The sequence below is a fragment of the Siniperca chuatsi genome, linkage group LG2 (genome assembly GCF_020085105.1).
Source record: "Siniperca chuatsi isolate FFG_IHB_CAS linkage group LG2, ASM2008510v1, whole genome shotgun sequence".
NCBI classification, from domain to species: Eukaryota; Metazoa; Chordata; class Actinopteri; order Centrarchiformes; family Sinipercidae; genus Siniperca; species Siniperca chuatsi.
Window position 1 is genome coordinate 26589930 of NC_058043.1, and position 14658 is coordinate 26604587.

General features: G+C 40.6%; 2 protein-coding genes across 5 annotated transcripts in view; one reads left to right on the top strand and one right to left on the bottom strand.

The window, feature by feature from the left end:
• Positions 1-3254: 3254 nt before the first annotated feature.
• Positions 3255-7742, bottom strand: gata1a (GATA binding protein 1a). Its single transcript, XM_044220422.1, has 6 exons — positions 7613-7742; positions 5743-5978; positions 5139-5645; positions 4372-4517; positions 4101-4226; positions 3255-3961 (listed from the first exon to the last, which is right to left on the bottom strand). The coding sequence occupies exons 2-6, from the start codon at positions 5954-5956 to the stop codon at positions 3674-3676; spliced, it is 1281 nt and encodes a 426-aa protein (XP_044076357.1). The 5' UTR covers positions 5957-5978; positions 7613-7742; the 3' UTR covers positions 3255-3673.
• Positions 7743-10014: 2272 nt separating this feature from the next.
• Positions 10015-14658, top strand: part of LOC122887291 (blue-sensitive opsin-like) — a 29326-nt gene continuing 24682 nt past the window's right edge. The window contains exons 1-4 of one of the 4 annotated variants that reach the window (XM_044220377.1): positions 10015-10325; positions 12861-12987; positions 13077-13295; positions 14513-14638. In XM_044220377.1, coding sequence (XP_044076312.1) covers positions 10297-10325; positions 12861-12987; positions 13077-13295; positions 14513-14638 — 501 coding nt within the window. In that variant the 5' untranslated portion in view covers positions 10015-10296. Of the gene's footprint in view, positions 10326-12442; positions 12575-12860; positions 12988-13059; positions 13296-14512; positions 14639-14658 lie in introns of those variants that run through there. The other 3 variants (XM_044220387.1, XM_044220368.1, XM_044220395.1) reach the window with 3 other exon arrangements.

Genomic DNA, 14658 nt, shown 5'->3' on the forward strand with positions numbered 1-14658 from the left:
AATATGTCTAAATTTACCAGTACCAGTACATAATATGCATCAACAATGTACATGACAATATGAACTGCACACAAATGCGTAAATGTGTGTTATCTCTAAACTGCAGTGTGTGCCGAGTTTTACATCCTGTGTCAGTTGGGGAAAAACTGGAGCTGCAGTGTTGTGTTCTTACCTCTTGGGGGTGCTCGTGTACCACATGTTTCAAAAGGAGTTTCCTACACATCGAACTGTGGTAGTTGCATTTACTAATCTTTTATTTCTGGCTGTAGATGTAACAGTGGAGTGTTGACATGTGCTCTGTTAGTCAGAAATGCATCTGTTTCCTCCTTCAGGAAGGCTGTTGTTTGAAATTTCACACAATCAAAACATGAATTTGCCCAAGGATGGTTATGATCTATCTTATATAGTCCCCCAGGCTGTTAAAGATAAAACAACTCATTATCAAATCACTTGCTTCCCTGTTACAATAGTTTCTACGACAAATACATTGCACAGCTCTGCAGGATAAAACAGGCTGAATGGGAAAAGAGAGAAACACTGAAGGAGCAAGAGAGAGAAGGCCACTAACGGACGGCCTCATGAGTGAACTGGAGCGGGCCTGTGGTTGCTAATCTATCCCCAGCATTTGTTGCCATTTCCCCAGAGCAGAGCTGGCGGCTGCAGCAGATAAACAGCAGATAGAGACAGTTAAGGAAAAGAGTATAAATTATGGATGGGCTTGCCAAATCATCTCAACTTTTTACATTCCATGTCGTTTTTTTTACACTTAATTCTTTGTCTCATGATTGTTTTACTTATTCTGATCATTCTTGAGGAGGGAAACAATGTGGATTTTGAAGGTGTCTCTGCTTTAGTGTGATTTAGGGTAAAATGAGGGTGAATTTGAATAGAAAACCCCCACGTCTCACTCTGTTACTTCACGGGGCATCTATACATTAAATTCTCATCATCAAGGTCCTGGGGGAATCAGGGGAGTTATGCATTGCAATGGTTGGCTGTTTATGAAATTAAGCTGCACTAAGAAGAAAATATCAACTCTCTTTTTCTACTCAGGTGTTGAGGTGATAAGTAACTCAGGCAAAATTAAAATGTGTGCCTCAGAGTTGGTTTATCACCAAACTACTCAAGTGGATTAATTGTGTGTGTGTGTGTGTTTGTGAGCGTGTATTACGCATGTTGTGGGGACATAAATCGGTTTACACAGTCACATTGTAAGGACTCGCCTTCCTTTTGAGGACAATATGTCCCCATAACGTAAATCATTTAATTTTAAATGAAGAGTTGGTTTAAGGTTAGGGTTAGGGTTAGGCAGGTAGTGGTTATGGTTAGGGTAAGTCTCCGGGAAATGAATGTAAGTCAATGTAATGTCCTCTGAAGTGATGGAAACACGACTGTGTGTGTGTGTGTGTGTGTGTGTGTGTGTGTGTGTGTGTGTTTGTGTGTGTATCATGCAGTGTCATGAGTGGGTGGCGTGCCCAGATGTTCACAGGTCCATGCTCAGTAAGCTGAAACCAAATGCATAAATGAAAGTCTTATTTCTCCCTTAAGTCTGCAGTGAAGCGTGTGCAAAATCAGCTATGAAAACGCACAGTGATGTGTGTGATCATTTATAGATTTGTCTCAAGTGAGGCGTGTGCCCACAGATTATGAAACCTGGCTGGATTCATTTCACCCAAACATGACATGACATGACAACTCTTGGAGTTCATGCAAACAAATGGATTTCATCTATTGGCTTCAGATGACACCAATGATATATTTATTTGTTTGCCATAACTCTTTCTGGTGTTACGTTTAAATGCCTAAAGTGTACATGGTGCCCCTCACTGACTAACTGACAGACAGGGAGTGTGAGTGTGGCGGTGCCAGCAGCAGGTGGATGGTTTGGGGTCTGTGGCCTCAGTGATAACCTATCAGTCATCCCCCACTCCTGTGTGAGCAACCCCAGCCCTGCTGCTCAGCATAAAAACATATTCTGCACATACATACCACTGTTCAACTGCCTGAGGAAATTCTAACAAATTGAATGTGTTTCTTTGCATTGAAGGATTTTCATTTGTCTTTTGCAGCAAAAGTCTGTCAAAGAACCTTCCCCGAATGGTCTGATCTCATCAGTCACTAAAACATGGTCACAAGTTAAATCAATATGAAACAGTTTTCTCTGGTTCATTGAGTGTGATTACCTGGATACAAACAATCACAGTATGTCTGAAAATGAAACATCTGCTCTACATAGAAACTGTGTGATAACGTAAGGCATATTCTGAAAAACTCAGTTTTGAGTATTGTACTCATTAACAGTGGTGGAATGTAACTAATTACATTTACTCAAGTACCGTACTTCAGTTGAGTATGTTCATTTACTGCTACTTTATATTTCTACTACACTACATATTCACAATATAAATATTGTACTTTCTACTCCACTATATTTCTTTTTCAGCTACAGTTCCTAGTTACTTTTCAGATTAAGATTTTTCAAAGTAAACATATGATCGGCTAATAAAATATGCAGCTGAAACTACCCAACAGCATATCGAGATCCAGCTCCAACTTTACCAGTAAGCAACATTATAATGCGTCTTACATGTTTACGCATCAGTAATAATTAACCTTTAATGTATTATATAACTCTGACAGGGGCCATTTTGCTTCATAATAAATACTATATTATGCACTTTATATTTTGCTGGTTATACGTTTATACGTTCACTTAAGTAAGACATTGACTGCATGAAAATACTCCATTACTGTATGTATGTACTCAGCTTTCTCACTTCTCTGTCTTTGGCCTCTTTGGGATCTTTTGTAACTTATCATTACTAAGTTACAGTATGTTCTTTGTAGCCTCTGACCTTTGCATTCAAGCATGAAAGTGGAAATTTTATGCATGAAAAAACTCCCCCTTCATCAGCATACAAACAGTGATGATAAATATAAACGTGACCTTATGAATGTGTCTGAGCTTGAAGCCCTGTTCATCAACTGGCAGTGCTGGTCTAAATATAAAAACCCAGGCGCAAGCGTTGCACTTTAGTTATGTTATGTTTGTCACTTCTGCAGAATGGAAAATTTGCATACATGTACAATTACACTGTCAAAGTGAAGCGCTGCCTGTACAAAGAGACTATTATACCTGAGCAGGGGAGTACAATAAAGCCACAGAGGAGGCTTTACTGAGGTCAGTTCACTGAGCGGATGAATTGAGAATTCAAATGACATCAAAAACAGAAGCTTTCATAACTCCAACAGAATAAGTCTCACATTTTATTATTTTCTCTGTAGAGTTTCAATATGGTAATATCGATTTTGCAAATACAAAACAGACCTGTATAACACAAAATCAAAATATAATGTCACATTATGAATAATAGAAGAGGGATTAAGACTCAGATATGGCAGTCAAATCAGATTTGTGTTTGTTTTTACAGCTGAAACAATTCCCTTATCGGTGCATTCATACATGCAGCAACCTCAAAAGCGTGATTTATCTGACTTCAAACAAGCACTTGATCAAGATAATATTGGTGCATCCCCCTAAAATACAGTGAACATAAACTTGATTCACCTGACATCTGATGTGGAATCCAACGAAACACATGTACAAATTCACACAAATGACTGCGTGCTGATTCCTAAATATACACAGCTGTCAGGTACCTGTTTTGTCATTTCACACCAGTGTGGGCACCATGCCAGTGTTGAGGTGGTGTGTGTAGGGTAAGGAGGCGGAGGGATGCAGGGTTGATGGTGTTGGGATGAGGTGTGATGTGTGGCTGTAGGCGAGGAGAGTCCCGGGGCCGAGGGAAAAGGGCCCACCGTTGCCGTCCAGGGAGGGCTGCTGACTCATCTCTGAGTACGGCTCAAACATGGCAGCCTTCTTGCTCTTCTTGTTCTTGTTGGACACTTTTCTGTTGCGTGTCTGAATGCCGTCCTTCTTCATGGTGAGGGGCCGGTTGACCTGGAAAAAGAAAGAAATGAGCTTCTCAGAATTTGTATTTACAAGCAGATTTTGGGTGAAATCTTGTGCATCAGTTTATGGATTTTTTTTGATTTTTTAAAGAATATAGTTTTGAGTTTTATCCAGATGACTGACTCACATTGTGCAGTTTAAAGTAGAGTCCGCACGCATTACACACAGGCTCTCCATTGGCGTTGCGTCTCCACAGTGTTGTAGTGCTTGTGTGACAGTTGGCACACAGTGTACCTGCCCGCTTGCTGACAATCTGAAACACAGAAAAGACATGATCAGGGTTTTAAACTGCTTTGATAACGATTTATTATTTGTTGAATATTTCACAAAGCAAACTCTGTGTCCTTCTAGTTAGTCACCCAGAGAGGTGTGTTGGTGTGTATCTCAGTGGGTCATACCAGTCTCTTCTTGGGTCGGATTAGTGGTCTGTTTTGGCCATTCATTTTGTGGTACAGTCCACAGGCGTTACACAGGTAGTGGCCTGTACCATCCCGACGCCACAGAGGGGTAGCTGTGGCTCCACAGTTAACACACTCTCTGGCCTCTATTCAGAATCAAAAGCACAGAGTTGTTACTGCATTCTGTGGTACATAAAAGGTTTATTACAAAATGTTACATGTACATTTGAGAGACAAATTCTCCATGAAATAAATCAGGCAATATTTGGTCTTTCAATTCTGTCTTCAAAAAAAATTAAAAAATTGTGTGCAAATGTCTTACAATGACTCATAATACAGTAAATATGGGGATTGTTAATATCTCATTATTGAACTAAATTCTTTATGTGACAAAACTATCTCACCACATTTAGTCCATTTATTTGTTCTTCTGGAGCTTTTAATTATATCACATGGTCTTCCTTAGCAGATGGATTTGCCCGTTATAGATGTTCAAATTGCCATTTTTCTGACCTAGAAAGTTTCTATTGCAACTGGGCAACTCCATCTGCTGATGAAGGTCATGTGAGATGATCAAAAGTTCCAGAACAGCCACTAAATGGACCTTATGGTGAGTTGTTTTGCCAACTGCTATTTCCAAGGTTAAGAATGAAGTTTCAATCTTAAACGTATTTATTTTTTAGATTGTTGACTGTTTGTCCTATAATCGAATTATAGTCCTAACAAAATAAAATCAGAGAAAATGACAAATCTTAGTGTGTTCTCACCTGGAGTGGATATCCTCATCTTATTGTGGAGTTTAGGGGAGTATGAGGGGCTGATCCATGCTCCAGGGCTGGAGTAGGGGGCAGAAGAGTTGTAGTCTTGTGGACCCGTCATGTACGAGCTGTAGGGGCTCAGCATGTGTGGGTGGGAGTGAGACGACGAAGTGTACACACTCCCAGCAGCAGGAGTCAGATTCAGAAAACTGCTGCTGGCCCCCGACCCCCCCAGCGGGCTCAGACGCTCAGCCTTCAGGGCCTCCTGAAGGCGGGGGCTCTCCCTGGCCTCTCTGCACGGAGACGAGTATCCGTCTCTGGAGGTGGTGAAGGAGGAGGTGATGCCGGGGGTGTAGAGGGAGGTCGGGGTGTGCGGGTGCAGCTGAGTCTTGCTGAGGGGGCTGCTGCTCCAGCTGGAGACCGGAGGGTTGTAGGGTGAGCCCAGGGAGTGGCCGCCCGGCCCGTCCAGCAGCTGGAGGTTGCTGAGGAGGCTCGGTGAGGTGAACACCTGACGAACTTTGGAAAGTGGGACAGAATAGACAAAGTCAGATCATGATTTGGAGGGTGGATGAGAAGATGGATTTGATGGGTCACGATGGGTGGGAGGACTGACCCGAGCTGTGTCTGTAGGAGGATGGTGCTCGGCTGTGGCTTGGGTTGGAGAAGAAGGAGGGCAGGCCGGTGTAGTCTGTGTCCTGGCTGGAGAAGAAGGTCTCCCCGTCTTCTCCTGGAGGCAGCAGGCCGGGCTCAGACGAGAAACCGGCCAGCGGGTCTGAGCTGAGCAGAGCTGGAGACACCCAGTGGGACTGCTCTGATGAATCCTCCATGCTGACACAAAAAAACCTCAACCTAAAGCCCCACAATAGTAGGGATGTGAGAAATATACAGTGCTTTTGAGATTTGTGTCAAATGCATCCACTCAAGATCATTCAAGATTTAATATTTTTTGCCCCCCGTGGAAATGCATGCCACAATTAACTGTATCTGATTTACTGTAACTTTGATTGAAGCAGCTACATTATCACCACGCTCTTCACTTCATAACAACCAGTGAAACTTGAAGTTATCGGGGACAAGATCTCTCGACAGCAGGCTTCATTAAACTTCCTTTTCTAGGATCCTCATTTGACTGTGGCTGAAAGTAAAAATAAATGGGTCTATAATTGTAGTGATGGAGCTAGTGACCAAACGGTTACTGAGTGGCCCGTCTACGAGAGGTGTACCAGTTAGAAGAATGCAAAAGATATGCCCTCAGGGACGCCCCACAGGGTGGAGAAACAGCACAACACTCCAGCTAAAAAACGACATCTGAGTTGTGTTTGCGGGCAGATTTTCTAAGTGAGAGTGTTAGCAGCAACCTCTGTCACACTGCTGAGAAGATTATGTGACATTTTCCCACCTAAATGTGTCTTCTAAATGTGTGGTGTTTTTTGACGATTTTTCCATTTTTATTCAAGAATAACTTGTGATACAATTTTTTGTCCTTGAGATGCAAAGCCCATTTGCTGCCCTTTAAAAAACAAATCTAAAATTACTCTTTAAAAAATTATGAAATTGAAAAAATAATGAGAGCACAGAATGTTAAATCTGTATTATGAGAACAAGGCTACTCTCACTCTGTATCTTTAGAGGAAAGAGAAGAGGAAAGAGAAGAGGCTGATAGTGTCTGATAAAGTCTGAGAAAATCTGATAGACAGCATTATTATAATGCTAAATATATCCAGCTCCACCGATACAACATGACCCTAATCTCATCTGATTAATAGAAATCTGTTAGACTAGAAATGTGACTAATGTAAAACACAGCAGAGTGAGACAGCATGTTGTGGAGAGCCGATCAAATTAGACTGTACTGAGAAATTACAACGGGCGGCAATAATCACATTTAGATTTCATTTAATTTAATCATTTTAAGTTAAACTGCTTTTCAGATATGAGCTTCACACAAGAACATGGTTAATTAACTTACTAATTATTAAATTACTATCCTAATGGAAAAGTTAATAAGTAGGCATTTACTACAGTTATTTATATCAATACATATGCATACATTTAACATTAAAAGGATGAGATATTTCATTGGATATAAATTAATTTAGCCCCAAATCACCTAAAAGCACGACGATCATGATGATGACTGATCCAAATTAATTTTATCACTCAGTTACATAGACCCACGGTAATATGTTGAAGGAAACAATGTTACAAATCTAAATAAAACACTTCAGTTTAAGAGAAGCTGTCCATTTCGTTGAGAAGGAAACAGAATCTCTGTCAGCCCCAAAGTAAAGTCCTCACCAACTCACTCAACTGCAGCAAGCAATAAATGGCCTGAGGTGATATTAAACCTCACCAGTGAAAGTTTCAAATGCGTTAAATACACTTTTATAAGCCAAATAGTCTTTATTAAATCAACTGGATTATATTCTGGTGTCTACTGAAGAACAGACCAACAGGAGACAAAGAGCTGAGGGGTCACCTACCTGAGTGGATGTCACAGATGAGTGATGTGAGCAGCAGGACTCAGTATAGGCTGATGGCAACAAGAACTACTACTCCAACCACCAGCGAAGTTTAGGGCTAAGAGACAGTCCGTGGGAGGGGTTGGGGACAACTTTTTAAAAAGACACACCTCTTTGGTCCAGAGAGAAAAAACTTGTATGAGGGCAGATGTAACTTATTTACAACTCTGAATGTAAAATGATGTCTAACTGCGTAATTAATTTACAAATGGTACACATAATGTTTGTCTTATCAAAGGCTTTTGGCATCTGAAGCAAGTGGGAAAGGTGAAGGTGTCAGCTTTAAATCTTCCCTCTGCTCTTCCTTTATGGCCGTGTGTGCTGGTAGTTTAGTGTTGATAACGTGTTTGTATCTCTGATGATTTCCACAGAGAAAGCATCACATATACAAAGCATATCAGCACCAAAGCATGGCTATTATCAAACAATTAGGTCTAGCTGATGGATAGACGTTTATCACGCATAAATGAAATATCATCCAGCTATGCAGGCAGGGCAGTGAGCATGCAGGATGGGTACTTTTTGTCTGTTGATGAAATGTGCATACAGTTCCTGATAAGGCCAAGCCCACATGGAAAAGAGTCGACAGACATTTGAACAAAGCAAATATAAAATGCAAAAACTCAATTTCTTTGTGGTCCAGCAAAGCTTGGAGTGGAACACAGTAATGCAAATCGGGAAAGGAGCTGCAATCATGGGGGAGAGATATGGTCTGAACACGGCCTGGCTGCGCACAAGACTGTCACTGTCCCAGTCATTTGATAGTCAAAGCAGCTCCCCGACTTTCCTCTCTCTTTGTTCATTTACAGTTTTCAGGGAAATCAGGGGAGAAAAAAGAAAAACAGTTAGGAAGAATTGAGGCCTTTTTTAATTTGCAACACTGGGCCTTTTTCTGCCACTTCAGAAACCGCAGCGCTTCAATTAAAATGACATCCTCATGAGGTAGTGACAGCCAGATAAACTGTATCCATCAGTTGAGGCAGATGCAAATCAATATATAGGTCATGATAACTGTGACACAAAATTGTAATTGTATCACCTATTTCCCTAAAGTTTCTCTCTTTCTGCAGCTGCTTGGCCACAGAATGCCCCCCCACCTTACAGGTTCATCCAAGATTCATGACCTAACTATTTCTAAAATCGTTGCTACTGTCCTTTATGAGCAATTTAAATGTATTCCCACTAAGGAGAGTTTCCACTTTAAACTTGTATTAACTCTGGTTGATATATATACTGCATGATTTCAAGGAGGCTGTTTGAATATTATTTTAGGCATTTTTGCCTCAATTAGATAGACAGACTATTGACAGGTGACAGGAAATGACAGGACAGAGATGGGAGATTGCCCTTGTGCCACTGCTAGTTAAATCAAACTTTATTTATAGCACATTTCATAAACAGGGCAACACAACGTGCTTTACATAAAGTGACAATGCAATTGAAATACAATCATACAAGTGCAAGTGCAAAAAAAAAAAAATGCATCTCAACACTGTTACTCAACACAATACTATTTATTTTTCATGCTGGTTTATGGATATTGGCTTATTGTTGGCACCTGTGTCTCAGTAAGAAGGCCCTGGGTTCAAAGATGTGTGTCTGACAGACTGGCAACCTGAGCAGGATGTAGCCTGCCTCTCGCCCAGTGCATGCTGGGTGTGCTCCAGCTTGCCATGACCCCGAACAGGATGAGTGGAAATATATGGAAGGATGCTTGGTGATGCAAATGCACGCTGCTCACACGGAGCGCGCACCGGTCTGGTGTGTGTGTGTGTGTGTGTGTGTGAATGAGAGTGATATTATGAGAGTAAGAGTGAAATGAGGTCTCTGTGGCAGTGTTGGACAGCTGGGCAGGGATGTGGCTGCTGCCGCTGTGTGAGCGGGCTGCTCTGCTCTGATAAGAGGTTATCAAGATGAAAGGAGGAGGCCAGGAATTACAGGCCCGCCGCTCGCTGGCATACAGCCGCACAGACATTACAGGACATTGCAGCATGTCCGTGGTCGTGCCATGTAGCTCATAATTCTGCATAGGCACATGCGTAGGCAGGCACACACACAACATGCCTACTCTGTTGACAGTATCTCGACAGAAACAGCTGGAGCTGACAGTCTTGTTGGACAGTTGGGAGGTTGGGTGAGCCCGTTGTAGCTGGGTGACGGATGGTGTTGTGTGTCACCAGTGGACAGCTTTCTAATTCCCAAGAAACAGGCTTCTGTTTAGGCGGTGGTCTTATCTGTGCCATGCAGGGCTGCAGCGACATACCCAGGAGAGCTATCTCTCTCTCTCTCTCTCTCTCTCTCTCTCTCTCACACACACACACACACACTCACGCGCACTGTCCTCTCTCCATCGCTCTTTAGTTTGACCCTCTTTTCTCATCAGTTGCTCACATTATTAGTCAACAAAGAATAACTAGTATCCATGTGGCTTTCTTGGCACACGTCTCTGATCTGCACGTGATGTTTTGTGCATCAGGCACTGTATGAGTGTGTGTATCTGCAATGACTAATAAAGTCATGTGGCTGAGTGGCCAAAGCGTGGCAGTCTAATGGCACTCACGGAGATATCATAGCTTTTTATATTGCAGATTTTGTGGAATCTCAGTATTCTGCTGCACCTCTGACAGTCTCAACAGGACACAGATATGCAAAAGCATGTAAGCATTACCTCAGTGTATGTAACTATAACTGCTGTTCTCTTTTTTTTTTACTTTCGTATTGATTTGGTTGTAGCTTTTTTTAACTTTTGCGCAGCTGCATGTTTTTATTTCTTGTTGAACTTTAGTGTTTTGTTGATCATTTTTGATGTTTCTCTTTACTTTTCACCCACCTAGAACCATTATTTGTACATGTTATGTATATTATATCTCTTTATGTCCATGTCTGTGACTGTCAATAGTAATCTTTTAGTGAGTTAGTATAGTATAGTAAGTGTTTTCCTTTTTATTTCCCCTTAAGTAGCTTTAAGGTTAAAATCATATTATCAAATATTCCACTTTATCTGACAGTCATATGCTGTGTACTTTATTGTTCCAGCTCTTCACTGAAGCTATAGGATTTCTACACTGAGTGAAACATTCAAATCCAAGACTCCATGATTTTATTTTTTTTTGTCAGCATCATTACATCAAATGGAAATATTCTAGATGACACATGCATCATTTTATCAACCTTTTTTCCAAAAACGTTGGAGTCTCCACAAGAATTTAAAACAAAGTCCTGTGGGTTTTAACAATGTTTGGCTGCAGAGTTTCCTGTGGTCTGCGGTAATTGTTAAACCTACAATATTTTCATATATATTTTAAAGCTTTATTGTGATATTTGTGTAGTGTTATTCTAATGATTTAAAAGGCTGTTACGTGTATTTTATGAAGGCAGATGAATCTAAACGTTGAGCAGCTTTTAAGCGTTAAAAACACAGCTTCACATTGAAAACAGATAGTGGAAAACAGTGACTCATTAGACATGTTGTAGATAACACCACCTGACAGAAACAACAGAAAGGAAATCCTGGAAGAAAGGTGAATCACCTGAGGCCTATACTGCCCCCTGGTGGTAAATAAAGATATTATCCAATATCATTTACAGTAGATCACATGTTAATTGATTTTAGATTTTTAATTCAAAATGACTATTTTACAGTGAAGTTAAAGAAATAGAACAGATGGCACTCAAATAGGTTACAAATAGCCTACATCAAGAAAAAGAATTACTTTTTCTTCATTTCTGCAGCACAGCCACTTACTTACTGTCTATATTCTGTCCCAACTTTACTGAAAAGCATAATTCACAAACAGTTAATGGCAAGTTACCACATCCATACACATTGCAAAACAAAACGAAACGAAAAAAGAAGAAGATCAGAACAGAAACACATGTATCATTTTTATCATTTTACCCCCGTCACTGATAACCTTACATCTATCGATCCATCCATCTGTTTTTGCATTATGGAGGTATTATGGATCATTTTTATATTCTCTGATATATATATATATATATATATATATATATCATTATATATATATATATATATATATATATATATATATATATATATATATATATATATATATATATGTTTCCGGCCTATTCCAACTTTTATTGTGAAATCAGCTGTGTCATCGGTTGTGACTCAGACCGGACAGAGATCAGCTACTTGCCACCAAACCAAAGCGGCTGTCACATGGTGCCTTCAAGGGCTGTTAAAAATACTGTAATTACAATCAGAGAGAACATGAACAACGAAGCAAAGTGACAGCTGTAAAGCTCAGATGGCTTTGGACACTCTTGTCTCTGAAATAAAGCATTAGCCACCAAAATGCTACATTAGCTACATTCTTTTTTTTCTATGAAAAACATTGAGGACACTGACATTTCTGGAGTTTTAGGAAACTACATTTCAGGAAAGTTACATATGGTGGACATTTAATTGGGTCATTCCAGTATTTTTAGACTCACTGTGTTTAAATTTGACTACTTTTAGGCCAACAGCTAAGGTTCACTATTTCCCCACCAACATATTATTCCCGGTATTATAAAGAGGGCTTTGAAACAGCCGTTGGACTTTCATGTTAGGAAATACATTTTACGTAAAATACAGTTGAACAGTTAAATAAATAAAATCAAAAGAATATATAGAAATAATAATAACAAATAAAAACAAAATTGACATTCCTTTTGGGGGGGAAAAAGGAGGGCGGCGGCACGTCGATCCATAACCTCTTTATTTCTAACATCCTGGCTACGGCCCAGATTAAAAACACTTTGGCCTACAGCTACTGTGACACACGTTACATTCCCAAAAGGCAAAATTACGAGGAGCACTTAAAGGCAGCTGCAGCTCGAAACCACAACAGACGTGAACATGAACGAAGGAAGAAGTCCGGTTACACTGAAATTAATCCTCATAGGAAGCTCCGGGTAACGCCAGATAGCTTCTTTTTTAAACTCTTATTTCTATTGTTCTTATATCCATTATTACTATTGTAAAGTTTTGATTTCCTGCACCGTCGACAGTTGTTTCACTTTCATTTACTCTGTGATTTAGGCTACTGTAAGACTGAGGCGTAAATCCTAATGGATATTCCCCGAAGTCTAATTAGTAGGCAGTGAGAAAAAAAAAGGTTAATGATAATTGACTCTGGAAGCAGAGAGAGACTTTTGAGTGTGTTGTTCTTTGACCTGGTGTGTCTGGGTGTTTACACAGGGTGGGAAAATCCTCCTTCACCAACAGATACGTGAATCACCGCTTCACCAACATGTATCGGGCCACTATAGGGACTGACTTCCTCTCCAAAACAATCAACACAGATGGGGACACAGTCACCCTGCAGGTACGTCCTCACTCCACCCGTCCAGCCACAGTGAAGGAACAGAGCACTAATACATAAAACATAAATCTCCAGTATTGTGTGTCCCTCAGATCTGGGACACAGCAGGTACAGAGAGGTTCCAGTCTCTGGGCACGCCTCTGTACAGAGGAGCCCACTGCTGCATGCTGGTGTTTGATGTCACATCCAGAGCTAGTTTCTCTGCCCTGGAGGGCTGGAGGAAGGAGTTTCTGATCCAAGGCGAGCCTGAGGACCCATCTGACTTCCCCTTCATTGTACTGGGCAACAAGACTGACCTGAGCAACCGGGAGGTCAGTGAAGGTGCCATCTTGTAATAAAGCATCAGTAGATGTAAAATAGTGAAGCACAGATACAAGGATTCAACTGGTGTGTGTTTTCTTTAAAAACTTAATATGAGTAACAGTATTTTTACACTCAAGTGTTACTCTTTCCAGTCAAACACCCTTCGGGTCAATACGCTCCACTGAAATCCAGACTGAAACTGGCTGGTTTTTTGAGATTTGACATGTAACTGTGACCAAGTCAACCTCAGCAGTACAGATGTTGAGGGAAAAAATATACAGCGGATAGTGTACACGTTTGGCTGTGCAGTAAAAACGGATACTACCTGGCCTGCAGCTGAGCCGAAGCTTTATAAATGACACTTTTTGTGAAATGTTTGTGATCCGGTCAGTCATGCAAGGTCGTTGGATATCTGAAAGTTAAAAGCAGATGGAGCTGCTGTTTAATTCTTGAAGATGTTTCGCTGCTCACCCAAGAGACATTTGACTCAGCACGGCTAGATGTGAAAGAGTAAAATGACGCATGTTCGGTGTTGATGTGGGTGCAAAGTAAAACACCTTGTATTTGGCGTCATCATTGCCGCACAGGCCTCGAAGGAAGGAAAGGATATTAGAACAGTGTATTTCAGTAGAAATACAGTTTACTGACTGAGGCGCCACAAAAGTAGAAGAAAGGTGGTGTTTTGGAAACGACACCTCTTTGGAAGAAGAATGTTACATGTAGCCTCAGATGGAGTTGAAACATTGAGTTTATTCACTGATCGAGAGAAAATGAATCAGCAGCTACTCAAATAAGTGAGTCATAATTGCAAAAATTCTAAAAATTCTCTGGTTTCAGCGTTTCCAATGTGAGGATGCTTTTTCTGTTTCATATCGTTTGAATACACTACCTTGGGAATTAGGACATTTTCCACTATTTTCTGCCATTTAATAGATTAACAGATGAATCCATTCATTGAGAAAAAAGTTGACAAGATTAATCAATAATATAAATAATTGTTGCTCAGCCAAAGTGAGCTCGATTACAAATTGACTTGCGTACAAAACACATTTCCCTAGCTATAATTCTTGCTGTTCCAAAAGCAGTTGAGAACACTACTTGGATTTAGAATGTATCTGAAAATGACAATGACTTAAGATTTTTGTTCCATTTTATCCCACATAATGTGTCATGTCAGCACTGTTTGATGTCTGTGCTATGATTAGATGATTGTCTTTCCTTGCAGGTGTCTGGCAGGCAGGCCCTGCAGTGGTGTGAAGAGATAGGAGCCGAATACTTCGAGGGAAGCGCTAAAGAGGATCTAGATGTGGAAAAGCCGTTCTTGAGAGCGGCTCAGAGCGGCTTACAACAGGTGATTCAGTCAGCTTTTTT

What these genes read in the sequence shown, in the direction of transcription:
- gata1a (XM_044220422.1), bottom strand. Translation starts at nt 5,956, where the DNA reads ATGGAGGATTCATCAGAGCAGTCCCACTGGGTGTCTCCAGCTCTGCTC. An exon ending in CTCCTACAGACACAGCTCGG is followed by an intron (nt 5,646 to 5,742) that starts GTCAGTCCTCCC and finishes CACTTTCCAAAG; the next exon opens with TTCGTCAGGTGTTCACCTCA. An exon ending in TCTACTTTAAACTGCACAAT is followed by an intron (nt 3,962 to 4,100) that starts GTGAGTCAGTCA and finishes TTCTTTTTCCAG; the next exon opens with GTCAACCGGCCCCTCACCAT.